At 38.9% G+C, this 15,941-nt stretch overlaps 1 protein-coding gene across 2 annotated transcripts in view; it reads right to left on the bottom strand.

The window, feature by feature from the left end:
• Nucleotides 1–8,624: 8,624 nt before the first annotated feature.
• The window catches only part of LOC126457605 (COP9 signalosome complex subunit 4), a 75,774-nt gene continuing 68,457 nt past the window's right edge, over nt 8,625–15,941 (bottom strand). The window contains exons 6-9 of one of the 2 annotated variants that reach the window (XM_050094053.1): nt 15,135–15,366; nt 10,246–10,416; nt 8,947–9,147; nt 8,625–8,834 (exon numbers count right to left, since the gene is read on the bottom strand). In XM_050094053.1, the coding sequence (XP_049950010.1) occupies nt 8,701–8,834; nt 8,947–9,147; nt 10,246–10,416; nt 15,135–15,366 (738 nt within the window). In that variant the 3' untranslated portion in view covers nt 8,625–8,700. The remainder of the gene's footprint in view (nt 8,835–8,946; nt 9,148–10,245; nt 10,417–15,134; nt 15,367–15,941) is intronic. The other variant, XM_050094054.1, reaches the window with a different exon arrangement.

Genomic DNA, 15,941 nt, shown 5'->3' with positions numbered 1-15,941 from the left:
TCACTTGTATCGTGATGTTCATGCTTACGTCAACAATTGTTATGAGTGTAAGAGGGCTAAACCTGATTCGGGTCCGCGTAGGGGTTTGTTGCATTCTGTGCGTGAAGAATATCCCCTGGATCGAGTCTTTGTGGATTATATCGGCCCCCTGCCACGCACCAGGAGGGGTAATAAGTATGTATTTGTAGCCGTTGTTACCCAGTCGCAGAGTTACTGCTTTGATTACCATACAGCAGCTTACTCAGGTCATGTTGTAGTTTGGTCCGCCCAAGAGTTTGGTCACGGATAATGCTCCGGCGTTCGTATCCTGTAATTTTAAGGCATTTTGCTTTAATCGGGGGTTCAGACATATTACTACTACCCCTTATCACCCACAACCTTCCTTCGCCGAAAGAGTGAATCGTAATCTCAAGTCTGCTTTGTGTATTTACCATGCGCGTGCCCACGCCAAGTGAGGCGAGACCTTGCGGTGGATTAATCAGGCGTTTAGTTCAGCGAATCATGAATCTACCGGTACCACGCCTAATAGCTTGATGTTTGCATATCAGGTGAATTCCCCATTGTCCAACTTATGGAGAATAAATGGTTTATTGCCAGCCGTTCTCCAGGAGAATAAACTGAGGGCCAAGAATAATATTCTCGCTGATCATCAGAGGGAGGCCTCTAAATATAATCGAGGCAGGTGCCCCTACCATGCTAAGATAGGTGACCTGGTTTTTGTCCGCACCCAGCCCCAATGCGGGTCGTCGCAAGGAAAGGGGAAGTTCCGCCCGCGTTTTAGAGAGAGAGAGAGAGAGAGAGAGAGAGAGAGAGAGAGAGAGAGAGAGAGAGAGAGAGAGAGAGAGAGAGAGAGACTGGGGAGAAATCCTGGGATGGGCCTAAGGATTTAGTTAGAAGAGACTGGCGATCCTGCTGCAATTCTGGAATGGCGTCACGGGGGCAGGGTTGGTAAGTGGACGTACCCGACAGCTGATGGAGCCCTTCTGCTACATAATTCTTGTGGTTCAAAATGCCAGTGGTGGAGCCTTTGTCAGCAGATGAGATAATAAGGTCAGGATCCGTTTTTCTGTGGAGGATTGCAGTTCTTTACGCAGATGTAAGGTCTGCGGCACGATGGTGAGGCAACTTTTAAGATTAAGAAATTATGGCAAGTTAACAGAGGATGACGTGAGGGCAGTGGTGTAGTGGATGACAGTTGGATGGAGGAGTGAACTGAGTCAGGCAGGGTTCAACATTGGTCTTTGGTTGAGTGTGATTGGTAGTGTTGGTGGCGAAAAAGGGGAGGAGGAGAGAAGATCATTAACAAGTCCTGCATAATTTAATTTGGGAGTGGGGCAAAATATGAGGCCTTTGGAAAGGATTGGTACTTCTATGGGGTAAAATCTTTTGCAGGAAAGGTCCATGATTGTGCTTTTGGTCTGTGTAGGTTCTGTATTCTGTATGGATGTGGGAGGTAGTTTTTGAGGGTGGGATATATACAGGGTGGTCCATTGATCGTGACCATGCGAAATATCCCATGAAATAAGCATCAAACGAAACAACTACATAGAACAAAACTTGTCTAGCTTGAAGGGGGAAACCAGATGGCGCTCCCATAGGTCAAACGGATATCGACTGTTTTTTAAAATAGGAACCCCCACTTTTTATTACATATTCGTGTAGTACGTAAAGAAATATGAATGTTTTAGTTGGACCACTTTTTTCGCTTTGCGATAGATGGTGCTGTAATAGTCACAAACATATGGCTCACTATTTCAGACGAACAGTTGGTAACAAGTAGGTTGTTTAAATTAAAATACAGAACGTAGGTACGTTTGAACATTTTATTTCGGTTATTCCAATGTTATACATGTACCTTTGTGAACTTATCATTTCTGAGAACGCATGCCGTTACAGCGTGATTACCTGTAAATACCACATTAATGCAATAAATGCTCAAAATTATGTCCGTCAACCTCAATGCATTTGGCAATATGTGTAACGACATTCCTCTCAACAGCAAGCAGTTCGCCTTCCATAATGTTCGCACATGCATTGACAATGTGCTGATGCAGCTCATCATGCATTGTCCGTGGATCACAATAGCAAATATCCTTCAACTTTCCCCACAGAAAGAAATCCAGGGACGTCAGATCTGGTGAACGTGCGGGCCATGGTATGGTGCTTCGACGACCAATCCACCTGTCATGAAATATGCTTTTCAATACCGCTTCAACCGCATGCAAGCTATGTGCCGGACATCCATCATGTTGGAAGTACATTGCCATTCTGTCATGCAGTGAAACATCTTGTTGTAACATCGGTAGAACATTTCTTAGGATATCAGCATACATTGCACCATTTAGATTTCCATCGGTAAAATGGGGACCAATTATCCTTCCTCCCATAATGCCGCACAATACATTAACCCGCCAGGGTCGCTGATGTTCCGCTTGTCACAGCCATCGTGGATTTTCCGCTGCCCAGTAGTGCATATTATGCCAGTTTACGTTACCGCTGTTGATGAATGACGCTTTGTCGCTAAATAGAACGCGTGCAAAAAATCTGTCATTGTCCCAAAATCTCTCTTATGCCCAATGGCAGAACTGTACACAATGTTCAAAGTCGTCGCCATGCAATTCCTAGTGCATAGAAATATGGTACAGGTGCAATCGATGTTGACGTAACATTCTCAACACCGACGTTTTTGAGATTCCCGATTCCCGCGCAGTTTGTCTGCTACTGGTGTGTGGATTAGCCGCAACAGCAGCTAAAACACCTACTTGGGCATCATCATTTGTCGCAGGTAGTGGTTGACGTTTCACATGTGGCTGAACACTTCCTGTTTCCTTAAATAACGTAACTATCAGGTGAACCGTCCAGACACTTGGATGATGTCATCCAGGATACCGAGCAGCATACATAGCACATGCCTGTTGGGCATTTTGATCACCACAGTCATCCATCAACACGATATCGACCTTTTCTGCAATTGGTAAACAGTCCCTTTTAACACTGGTAATGTATCACCAAGCAAATACCGTCGGCACTGGCGGAATGTTACGTGAGACCATGTACTTATACGTTTGTGACTATTACAGCGCCATTTATCACAAAGCGAAAGAAGTGGTTCATTCATATTTCCTTACGTACTGCACGAATACCATATTTACTCGAATCTAAGCCGCACTTTTTTCCGGTTTTTGTAATAAAAAAAAAAACCGCCTGCAGCTTAGAATCGAGTGCAAAGTAAGCGGAAGTTCTGAAAAATGTTGGTAGGTGCCGCCACAATTAACTTCTGCCGTCGAATATATGTAGCGCTACACAGACACGCTTTACAGGCACAAAGATAAATACCAGTGCCAAAACCTCTGCGTCAGTAAATAAATTTAAAAAAAAAAAAAAGGTGGAAGACGAGATTTTTTTTCTCCGCCCCAAGTTTCGACCACTGCATTTTCATACATTATCGAATGAAGTAAATACAAATTCTGTATTGTTCATCTTCGAATGTAGCAGCATTTCAATGTACTACGAAAATCGGACTAGCAAGACTGTTTGGGATGTTTGTCAATATGGCCAACTCTACGTTCTGAATTTTTTCCTACCTGTGAGAAGATATGGTTGTTAATAGGAACTCTTATGAATTGTGAATCGCATGCAGTATTCTCTTCACCATAAGAATAATACGAATATAAATATTCTGCCAAGTATTCTTTTGTGTTTGCTTTTATCTCATTTAAATCCTGTCTGCCAAATAACCTACGAAACTAGTGTGAGACAACAGCAAATGCGGAAGAATATACATATCATGTCACGTTTATATTCATAGTATTCTTATGCCTAATAGTGATACAGTCAAAATGAAGCATGGCAACTGACTAGATTTTTAAATCTAAGATGACTAATTTCTGTGAAGAATGTAATGTACACGGGAGGCGTCTAACTAAAATTTTTCTCCGTTTGAAAATCTTTGCAAACTTTCATTCAGAACATCTATCATACGCAGTCTATTATTTGGTTCTTGTTGATCATTATCAATGAAAGCAGCAGTGTAAGTAACAACAAATACCAGTCTCTTGCCATTGTTTCGCTAATGAGATAATTCCTCTCTCTTTTTTATTGTAAGTGGCGGTAGCACGCACAAAAGCAAGCCATGCCGCGAGTGGCGACAGGTCGTAAGCACTCATTATCAGAATGCGATAAACAATGAATGACACAGTACAATAATGCATTTTCAGCTTAGAGTGACGTGAACACCTATAACAAAGAGAACGACACTTATCAGATCAAAGAAAAGTGAGCAACCAATTCAAACCAGACGAAGCACGTGAAAAAGGAAGGGTATCCGTATAAATACAGACGGAGTGCCTGACGCATAGCAATGGCTACCTCGTAAAGCTTAACCGCTAAGCTTACGACTTGAACCAAACTACTGTAGCTGTATCGTCATTCATTCGACCTAAATTGTGTCTCATATTATAATAGACCAACTTTGTTCCGATTTGGAGGTGCGGCCTAAATCTTTTCTCTCCCCTTGAATTTAGAATCTCAAATTTCAGGTGCGGCTTAGATTCGGGAAAATTTTTTTTCCTTGATTTCGAGTCTCATTTTTCAGGTGCGGCTTAGATTCGAGTGCGGCTTAGATTCATGTAAATTCGGTATGTAATAAGAAATGGGGGTTCCTATTAAAAAAAAACACAGAGTTGATACCCGTTTGACCTATGGCAGCGCCATCTAACGCGCCAACCATAGCGCCATCTGGTTTCCCCCTTCGAGCTAGACGAGTTTCGTTCTTTGTAGTTTTTTTGTTTGATGCTTATTTCGCGAGATATTTGGCCCAGTCACTATCAATGGACCACCCTGTATAGTAGGTCTGCAAGGCAGGGTTTGTCAGTTTTGACAGGATGTGGGGGAAGATTTGGAAGTTATTGTAGAGGTGGTGGAGAATTGTAATCCAAGGTGGGAGTAGGAGGTGAACAGATTGTAGTGTTTTTTGAGGTTGTGCAGTGCATGTAGTTCTAGTTCCTGGAAGGCAAAAATTTCCATGTGTGAGATGGGATCCAGGAATTTGGGATACCACTGCAGGAGAATTTTATGGATGGAGAGGAGATACTGCAAGATGATTTGGGCCTGAGGATTATGTTGTTGAGGGATAAGGATTGGCGGAATCTAAACAGATTGAGGTCTTTGTGAAACGAGAGGTTGCAGCTGGAGGCAGGTAATTTGATGGGGGGTCCATAAGCGAAACAAATAGGCAGGAACAGTTAAGTGGGACAGGTTTCTGGCTAGGGATAAGAGAACTATTCTGTATTGGCATGGATGGTGTAAATAATGTAGAAGAATGTTCAAAAAATTCACAAAAATACAGGGGAAAAAATCATGAGAAGGATGGACTGAATGAAATATGGGGAAACAATATGAAACCTGAGGGAGTGAGCCAACAGTAACAGGTAAAAACCAGCTGAAATCGATGTGAAAACACAAAGAGATCAAAGAAAAAATAAATACGCAGACTGTAATGTGGGTTGCAGTTCTGTGGGTGAATATGCTTGAAGAAGGGGGCGACAGCAGATGTGACTAGACCAAGTGAGGCTAATATGTGCGAAATGGAATGGAGACAGGAAGAGTGACCAATTTGGAGGTCTAGGATTAATGATATCGGCTGGAGTAATGTGGCATATGAGATGCTGCACCAACAATCAGCGTGTAAGCCTGTGATGCACATGGACAAGATGGTTACAAAATGTGATCGTAAGTGAGAGTGTATGGTGCAGTTTGGAAGGCGACAAATTAAACACTGGAAAGAAGAGAAAGGAGGACAGACAGGCAGCATTGTAAAGTGTCAGAAAATGGTAACAAAGGAACACAGCACTGGGTTATGAGATGGGAAAAAACCCATTCGACAAAATCAAACAAGATTACATCCTTTAATTGTATAGGTAGGTTAGAGATTTTAAAAAGGAAAATCCAGTATGGAATAATGACAACACTATGAGGAAAGGATAGATTGCTACTCATCATACAGTGGAGATGTTGAGTCACAGCCTAAATTGTTTACCGTGACAAATACTTATCATCCACAGACATTTTTAAATTCATAACGGACAATTGTCTTCAAGAATCTATAATGAAGTTTATCAAACTGATTCTTACATTCCCTGTCACTACAGCTTCTTTGAAAGAAGTATGAGCATTCTTAAAAGAATTAAAAATTGCCCTCACAATTCAATGACAAATGACAGGTTCAGTTCTCGTTGCACAAAACGTGGTTAAACAAATTACAAGTGACCAGAAGTTTAAAGTCAACTTGATAAATAACTTTGTTGCCAACAAGAATCAAAGCATGAATCTCCTGTATAAAAAGATAAAAAGGTAAGCCTACCGGCAATTAATCCATTGGCTTCACCACCATAGCTTAGTGTGTCATGTCACAAGTTAGTACACTACAGTTTGTGGGTTTGACCCAGTTACAGAATGCTTTTCCCTGCTGTCTTTTTCTTCATACTTACCACACTTTCACTTCCATTGCACTGGTTACAAAGTAGGTGGCAGGGAGATAAAAATACAATTGTTTCGATATTCAATACGCAGAAGGTGCATACAAGTTGTTACAATTTATAGAGTAACACTTCATACAAACATCAGTAAGATAAATTGCTCCTGCACCATCAACATTTTATGACCGACATCTACCCACAAGAGCATTTAAGTTTCAAGAAATTTGTGGGGAACTTATGTCATGAACATTCTACAGTCTGGTCTCTATAATATTAGTTTTGCAGTCATAAATCAACATCTAAAATTTGTGACTTTCACCCTTATTTTGGTCATGTACACAACATAGTTCAACGTCACCAAAAATAAAACTATACTATTAGCACTGAGCCTATGACCTATAGTGCACCAGTCTGACACTATACACACTTGGCTATCTCACCACTGCAGCAGAAGTGTGTCTATATTTATTGGTTGTACTATGCAGGACACAGGTGTACAGGCATGTTGATAGTATTCCACTTGTAAGGATACCCAAGTGTTCACTGTTACAGTCTCCCAAACCTATTTCTTGTGCATAAACACAATTGTGCTGCCATCCTGGCCACATAATCAGTTCACTTTGTTGGTTACTACAGCGTTTCTTTTGTTACAAAGTAAATGTGTATGTTTAGCATCAGAATGAGAAGTGATAAACAATTCTGTAAGTAGTCAGTAGCTAGAATGATAAATGTGTAACTATATCAAAATTCAATTGATTCCATAAGAAAATTTCATGTTCGTCTATTTATACACGGTAGAATAGCTTACGCTTCATACATGATGCTAATGGTTCATAGAGCACGAATACGCAGGAAAAAATACAGCATTTGGACGCAATCTGTTTTAGACACAGATGTAAAGTTGATATTTAAGTATTGCTGTTCTAATACAGTCAAAAAGGAAGATTAGCTCTTACCTTCTTGTAAAGTACTTCGGAGGTGGAACATTAACTTCACTAGGTAAGTATGGGACCAGAAACTAATCAGGCTAAAGGAACCATTCTGGTATTAGCCTGAAAGGATTTAGGTAAATACGAATCTGGCTGCCAGAATGGCAATTTGAATTTGCTCCTTCTGAAGAGAAGTCCAGTCTCAACAACTTTGTCAATGAAAAAGCCTTATAACTGCAATAAAAAAGTTCAGAAACAGCTACAGGTTGACTACAAGTAGGAATTTTACAAGTTGAACAGCCCAGATTCAGGAACAGCAGCTTGTTCGGACAATTAAGAAAATTTACAGAAGTCTAATCCACTGTATAGGATGGATAAAAAGGGCTGGTCAGCTTTGGTTACAATAGATCCAATCAATAGTGTGTGGCCGAAAACAGGATACAGTTGTCAATACATTTCTACAGTTATTCCAATTCAAACAAAAGTCAGTTGTTGTTACCTTACTTTCATTTCAATTTCACACTGCCAGTAGACCAGATGTCGAAGTGATACAATGAGCATAAATTTTAGAGTAGTATCAAATCTGAGAATAAGTTGCAAAGACTAATGTAAGGTATAACTGTTCTTAACCCATCAATTGGTTTGAAAATTTTAAACTTTTAATTTTTCATAGAATGCCAAAGGTGACAGAAGCAATAAGTATCACAAAAAACTATGATCAGATGAGGTTTGAATGCTAGACCTCAGATTTGTAGCCTAGTGCTTTAGCACTAACTAAATGTCAATAATTGCTGCTGGTGGCATTTTTGACTACCTAACACTCTTTGATCCACTCATACATTTCCCGCATTGAAGTAGCCAGTCTGACAAGATCAAGCAATTTGTTTTTTAATCTCTTTAGAACACAACGTGTCAAAATAGTAGCCCAAATATCATTCCATTGTGAAACTAGACACTTCTGAATTTTATCAATATTCCTTTTATAGCGAGTACAGTGTGGACATTATACAGATACCATGTACAACTGTTTCTATTTAGATGTTTTAAGAATGTATGCATGCTGCCTAACAGTATATACAGGTTTAGAAACATTAATACTGGTGCTGCCAATTTTGCCTAACCTGTGATGTCATTTTAATAAGGTATTATCAAAGTCCATGCAAAATTATGTTTTATACATACATAATGAGGTAGTTGCAGGAATTTGTAAAACCAAATATTTTTCGTGAAAATATTTAATAACAAAAGAGTGACAAAAGGAACAACGTTACTCAAATAATCCATTACAAGGCTTATCAGTGAATCATTTGTTCTTCCAGAGCCTTAGCAATCCATTCTGGTTCAGTATTTGTTATCTTTTCAATTATCTGATTAACTTGGTAGCAAAGTGACTGTATTTGTTTGTCCCATGTCGGCAGAACTTCACGTGCTGAAATGGAAGAAATTAAAAATTACAAGCCATGACACAAACAGAAACAAGGGTTTTAAGATATAAATATCATTTTTCACACCACTCAAAAACAATAACGGGATATACAAACTTTCAAAGTGAACAATGGAATCAATCTGATCAATGTATCCATTCATACGGCCCTCTGTTATCATTTGACTAGCAATTTTTTCTGCTTTAATCGGAGGAATTTCCAGCAAGGCCCCAAGTTCTTCAAAAGTAATATTATTATAAAGTTTACTAGCAGATAGCAGATTGTGTTCAATGACTGCTCGCTCTAAGATTGTGGAACCTGCAAAAAATTTACAAAAATTGAAAATTCACATCAACTCACCACAAAACTGATGAGGTACTGAATTAAAGTCTCTCACAAAGAATGACCCAGTTTCACTCATAATAGTGATGCAGTTGCCAATTCTTGGCAAATTTATTTATTTTTTCTTCATATTTAGTGTGCCCCCTGAACAGTAACAGTCTGAGATACCAAAACAAGCTTTATGGCATGCAACTTAATACTGAGGGGTGAGTAACTGTAAGGATACTGAAGATATTTGTAGAATAAGAGCATCTTTTCATGAAAGTAGCAAAGCCTTTTTTTCCTTTTACAAAGCCATAACTGCAGCTTATCAACAGAGGTCTTGGCCAACAAATTTTAAATTCTGACAGACACACTCATTTTTTCAAGCACAATTTTCATAATTTTTGTAGCACTTTCAGTACTATTGTTAAGCAATACTTTATAACTAAATTCATGAAGTTCATAATTGTAAAATAAACAACAATATTACTCTCTGGTGCATAAAGTCTCAAAAATTAAGAAGGTGGAATTTTTGAAAAGAACAGTAGTGTCAACTGTAGGCTTCTCAGGCAAAAATCTTGTAATATTCAAGTACCGATGTGATTCTAGAGTGCCGCCGCTATAGCAAACCAAACTATGTGGCAGTTAGTTTCACACATGTAAGCATTTTAGAAGTATCTTATGGGTATTAAATTTTTCTCCCATACTCAGGGCATAGATTTTAGACCTCTGTTATATAATACATATAACCTACTCATATAGTTTAATACATAGCACACTAGCTTGTGAGAGGGGTTGATCCAGGTGCAATTTTTTTTATTTTTTTGGTTACTGATCAGCATCCGTTATACCTACTGCTTTAAGCATGTGAATTCTAACACTTGTTTCTGTTAAATCCATTATCTTACATTTCTTCTGCTCCATACCAGTTTCAGTAAAATACCAGTGACTGTGACAAAATAGCGTTCAACGCACAAAATGTGTTACAATTACTGCATATTTTCTGTCTCTGTTTCCTTTATCTCTAGTACTTTTATTACACAATATCTCTAGTACTTTTATTACACAATATTTACTAGACAGGAAACTCACCATCAGGAGTAAGTGCCTTCTGATGTGGTTGAAGCAAATTCCCAAATTCTTGCAGCTCTGAGCGACGAATGATCCTGTCTAAATACATTTTTTCTAAAATGGAGTATGCTGGTAACTGTTGGCATCTCTCATCCTTGAACAGTGTTGCCAGCATACGACTTCGCTGTTGGCCTATAATATTAGAACAAATAAATAATAATGTTTCAGGAGGACAAGGTCATAAACATATTATTAGTGTCTAAAGGCTACTGCCTATTTTTTACTTAATGCTTAGCAATAAGTACTTCAGCTGTCTAACAAATGAGAGTGGGCACACTTGCTTAAATTGCAAAATGAAAGTTAATTACAGCACAATACATACTGCACAGCTACACTATTGTCAGTCAGCACAATGTAGTCACACGGGTGTGTGTGCGTGTGCGAAAAAGAGAGAGAGAGAGAGAGAGAGAGAGAGAGAGAGAGGGGGGGAGGAGAGGGGGGAGAGGCACACGTGCGCATCTTTCAATCACTCAATGCCTTTACTATACATTGGATTTCTACCTTTAGGCCTGTTCTTATCATTCCATCAAACTTCTCTATTGTCATATGTCTCTTTGGTGAGGCTTTTACATGTCAAAAAGTTAACTACTTTGAAGTACTGTGCGTATTTACATTGCACATACTGTTATATTCAAGTGAAAATTTATTCATGCTGCATGGTAATCAGTAATCCAGAAAAATTTCCCTGTACAGTCAGCCAACATTAAACTAAAATTGCTAGGTTCTTGATGCTACTCAAATGTGCTACAACAGTGTAACGTGGATTTGAGTATAGTCTTGCCTTGATAACATAAATCAAAATGTTACAGAGACTTAATACACCAGAGAAATAGAACTGAACAAAATGGAGAAGCATTAAAGGTAGAGTCTCATAAAATTCATTACTATGTCCAGTTTTGTAATGAACTAATGTAAATGACCTTCCAATGACTTGATAACTCTGTTCTAAAATTGTCATGTGTGTTAAACATACTACGATACAAAGACTCACCTCATGAACTTTTAAACAGAAAAAAAGGAGCTGCTGATAACTCATACAGATGACAAAGGACACACATCAAATGAAGAAAATGAAAAATCATATGGCATTGTTGGCCGGGAGGTCCCAACCACAAGTTCAGGCACCAAATCAGGAAGAGTTTTCTTCCTTTACACACAGTGGCCTCCTCTTATGCAGTGTAGAGTTGTGTCTCCATCATATACTGGGTGTAGGTGACTACAGAGTGTGTGAGTGAGAGTCACTGTGTTGTACGATGAGATAAGAGTGAGGGTGAAACCAGATGTCATATAGCTCACTCCTTTAAACCAGATAAAAGTGGACCACCACACTTAACACCCCCATCCAACTGACAAGTTCACAATCAATAGTGTCATGTGCCCCCAGTCCATGAAACACTGCAGAAAGGTTTGGAATTTAATTCCTGATACTGGTGCCAAGTCAAGCGATCAGAAACTATACACCACCACCTCTCTTTCCCATGCCAATCATATATTGGTGGCGATAAATACTTCCTCCATCTGGATCTGAAGCAAATGTCTCCAATTTCAGTACCACTGCAAAGGCATGCGTTAGCAAATTTTGCTGTGGAGGTGAGTCACAAACAAAATGTGATTCTACCTGGATAAAATATCAAAATGAAGTCACACGCAAATTAAGCATGTTTAGCACTTAAAAGCATCTCCCACTGTCTTATTTTACAACTTTCTGCTGTCTCATGGAATTTTCTTCTGGAGGAATGCAGATGAAATAAATAAAATTCAATTACAAAAAGCAGTCAGTAACAGTAATGTGTGCAATAGACATCCACACATCTCCTAGGTTTGTTCAAATATCTTTGAAGTCTTCCTTCCCAGTAAAGTTTTTATCTTTATGATTAAACATAGACAAATAGCAAATCACTGTTGAACACTATATTTAAATACTACCTCATAACTGTATTGCATGATATTTCCTAAGTGAATTAAATAAACTTCGTACTTGAGAAATGTCTTCAGATTGTCCATTTTAATTGAAATATCATTTAGACTGGCAGGTTCCATTGTTACTGTGAATTTTAGTTACAGGGATAAAAATGAGGAGGAGGAGGAGCAAATAGTTTTTAGACAAAGCACACAGCAACAATGACAAATGTTAAGTGCATTTGCCACCAAAGTGTCATACTAACTACGAATTAACTGACTACAATGGGGACAATTGTAAAGGGGTTTGTAAAAGCAGGTATCTAATTATATACCACACAAATCCCATAAAACCCACAGAATACTAGTTTGTAAATACTGAAATATAAGTAGTCTTACATTGAGAAATGACGAGAAGTGTTACAGCAGAACCAAATGTCTATTTTATTTGGTGGAGAATTTTATGATAGCAATACAACTTTCAAATGAAAATTTCTATATTTTATTCCATCCTCTTTCCTCAAACATTTAAACATGAAACTTTTGATGCAATCTCTAAATGTATTGCATAAGCACACTTAAAATAAATAAATAAAAGCCATCCTCATGACACATCAAGCTAAACCTTATAACTCCGTCTCCATCTTTGATAATGATCTCAGTTCAGTAATACCTGGCAGCATGCTCGCATGGCCGAACTGGTTATACGACCACTTGTGGCAAGTGAGAAATTCGGGTTCAAGTCTCAGTTTGGCAAAAATTTTCATTTTTTCTGAAATGTTCTACAGCTGATGCGGAAGCATAATTGCAAGTTGAGAGTTCATCCAGTAATACCACGCGAGACGACAGCAGTTATTACAATTCATGTTCGACTGGACAAGGATTCAAATCCATGTCTGACCATCCAGATGTGTGTGTTCTGTGATTTATGGAAATCACTCAACACAAATGCCAAGATGGTTCCTTTGAAAGGGTGCAACATTCCAAGCTTGTGCTTCATCACCAATGACCTGCCTGTTGATGAGATGTTAAATCCCCACCTTCTGTCCAATTCGGTGATGTGAGCCCACAAGTTTGCTCATGTCTCCCATGTACAGATAAAGTGCCAAATCGATAATTAGAGCCTGCATAGCTGCTTAACTAACGAGATGTTGCTTGCTATGTTTCATGCACCATTTCAAGTAGTCCAGAAATTTCCATATGATTAAAAGGGTCAGTTAAGATGCGACTGACCAAAATCACCTGCAGTAAGCAATTGTCCAGTTTCTGTGCCTGACACACTAAAGACTTGCCATCTTGTGTGACTGTGAGCAATGGTCTTTTGTAAGGTACCCAACTCAAAACTTAGATTACATTCAGTTCCCTTTGTGATGTTCACTCAGAAATTAGTTGAGGTGGACCTGCATTCACTGAAAACAGCACTGTCTGGCAAGTTTGAAACTGACTGTCATCAACAAGGTGATACACTCGTCTCCAGTCCCTGTAGGTTAGGATCTTCTTACATTTATTTTTCTTAGGCCCTGTTACACCATTCCAAACAACAGCTTCTATCCACCATTCCGTCCTACCTCCACACTGTACTGCACTGATTCCATACAACTGACTGTCCCACCCCACAAACACAAACAAACAAAAATTCAATGTCATGACATTTGTCAGCAGTGGAGTGTCACAGCACTGCTTGGTACCAGTTCTACACCACCTCCAAAGTAGCCAGTGTGCTATTTTAAGGGGTAATTAATGTTTTATCCAGTGAGCATAGGTCTGAAAGTGGGATTGAATGTTCTCACACTCTGGTATTGCTGAGAGCCAATCATCTTTTTATTACCAAGCCTATTGATCCCAAGAAAGAAACTTACGTTTCTGAAATATCACCATACATCACTTTCAGCAAAAATGTATTTTTGTGGCTTTTCCCCTTACTAGTATTATTTCACTGAACTGCTAAGGGATTGATTTTAACCTGTCTTTATATGACTTTCTAATGTGTGCACTATATCTACATAAAGGCAGTTTCGGAAGCCTCAGCATTATTTCCATACAAAGTACATCAAAGCTTTAATAACAATTTTTTGATATGATGTATACTACATCCATACAGCATTGGGACATTAAGTTAAAATGTGTGATCTGTCAACATTGGTGGAAATAGATAATGAACACTTACATAGCTAAAGACAATCAACTACAGGAACTTCCTGGCAGATTAAAACTGTGTGCTGGACCAAGGCGAACTCTGGACCTTTGCCTTTCATGGGCAAGTGCTCTACGAATTGAGCTATCCAAGTACGACTCATGACCTTTCCTCAAAGCTTTACTTCTGCCAGTACTTCATCTTCTACCTTTCATATCAGTGCTAACTCCACTGCAGGGTGAAAATTTCACTCTGAAAATATCATCCAGGCTAAGCCATGTCTCTGCAATATCCTTTCTTCCAGGAGTGCTAAACTTGCAAGTTTTGCAGGAGAGCTTCTGTGAAGTTTGGAAGGTAGGAGATGAGGTACCGATAGAAGTAAAGCTGTGAGGACAGGTCTTGAGTCATGCTTGGATAACTCAGTCTATAGAGCACTTCACCTCAAAAGACAGAGGTCCCAAGTTCGAGGCTTAATCTAGCACACAATTTTAATCTGCCAGAAAATTTTATATCAGCACACACACACACACTGCTGCAGAGTGAAAATATCATTACGGAACTACAAAAATTCCCAACCCCTCCATCCCCCACTCACAAAGAGAGGGGCAGGAGTGTGAGGAAAATGGGGAGGGGGGGAGGGGGGGGGGGAGAGCGGAGGGAGAGGAGATCTCGCCATCATTCACCTGAAGTAAGTTAGAAAATAGCATCTTTACACTAGTACACACAGTACACAAATATTGCACAACATTATTTAACATTATTATTTTTAATAATGATATATCCACAATATGTGGCTAATTATTAAAAAATGTATTACCTGCTGAAGCAAGGACTGTGCATATTAGTGCATTTCTTAATGCAGTCATACGTTCATCCTCATGAATTATGGTTCGGTAAGAAAGTTCATTATAACGCTGAGCTGCCTCAATAAATTTTCGGCGGTAGTCTAGTACTCTAGCATAACAGACTTTGTAATAAATCTGTAACTGTTCATTTCTTGATTCAGCCTGTATATGAAATAGTCGACAGAAATTAGTGAGAGAGAGTAACTGAAATATCAAAATAGAAATACAAAAAATTATCATCAAAATATTTATTAGAGCATATAATATGTTTGTATTATCATGCATCATGCGTAACATTTTAGAAACACTATTACTATGTCTTTTTCTTGTGATAGGAGTGCATTACTTCATGAACTTTACAACAAAGAGTCTTTGCTGACCTGGAAATTATCATGAAGTTATTTCTCATTCACATCTGTATGACAAGTGCATCATCTCCTATATAAATAATTGCCAGGTTACTTACAAGGGTAAGTCAATTATTATCCGCAAAGTAGTTATAAAATTTTATTGTAATCAAATAGGAAACTTACAAGAACATCATTTTCGACAGTCTCCTTGTGTTTCAACGCACTTGGTCCATCGTACAAGCTTCCTGATGCCCTCATAAAAGAAGGTTCTCGGTTGAACTGCAAGCCAGGAATTCACCGCTTCTTTCACTGCTTCGTTTGAGGCAAATCAACAGATCCTTAGTGCCTGTCTGAATGGACCAAACAAATGATAGTCAGAAGGGGCATGACTGAGACTATACGGAGGATGATCCAGTACTTCAAATTTGA

This window comes from Schistocerca serialis, chromosome 2, assembly GCF_023864345.2.
Source record: "Schistocerca serialis cubense isolate TAMUIC-IGC-003099 chromosome 2, iqSchSeri2.2, whole genome shotgun sequence".
In the NCBI taxonomy this organism is placed as follows: Eukaryota; Metazoa; Arthropoda; class Insecta; order Orthoptera; family Acrididae; genus Schistocerca; species Schistocerca serialis.
This window is presented reverse-complemented; position numbering and strand designations above follow the sequence as displayed.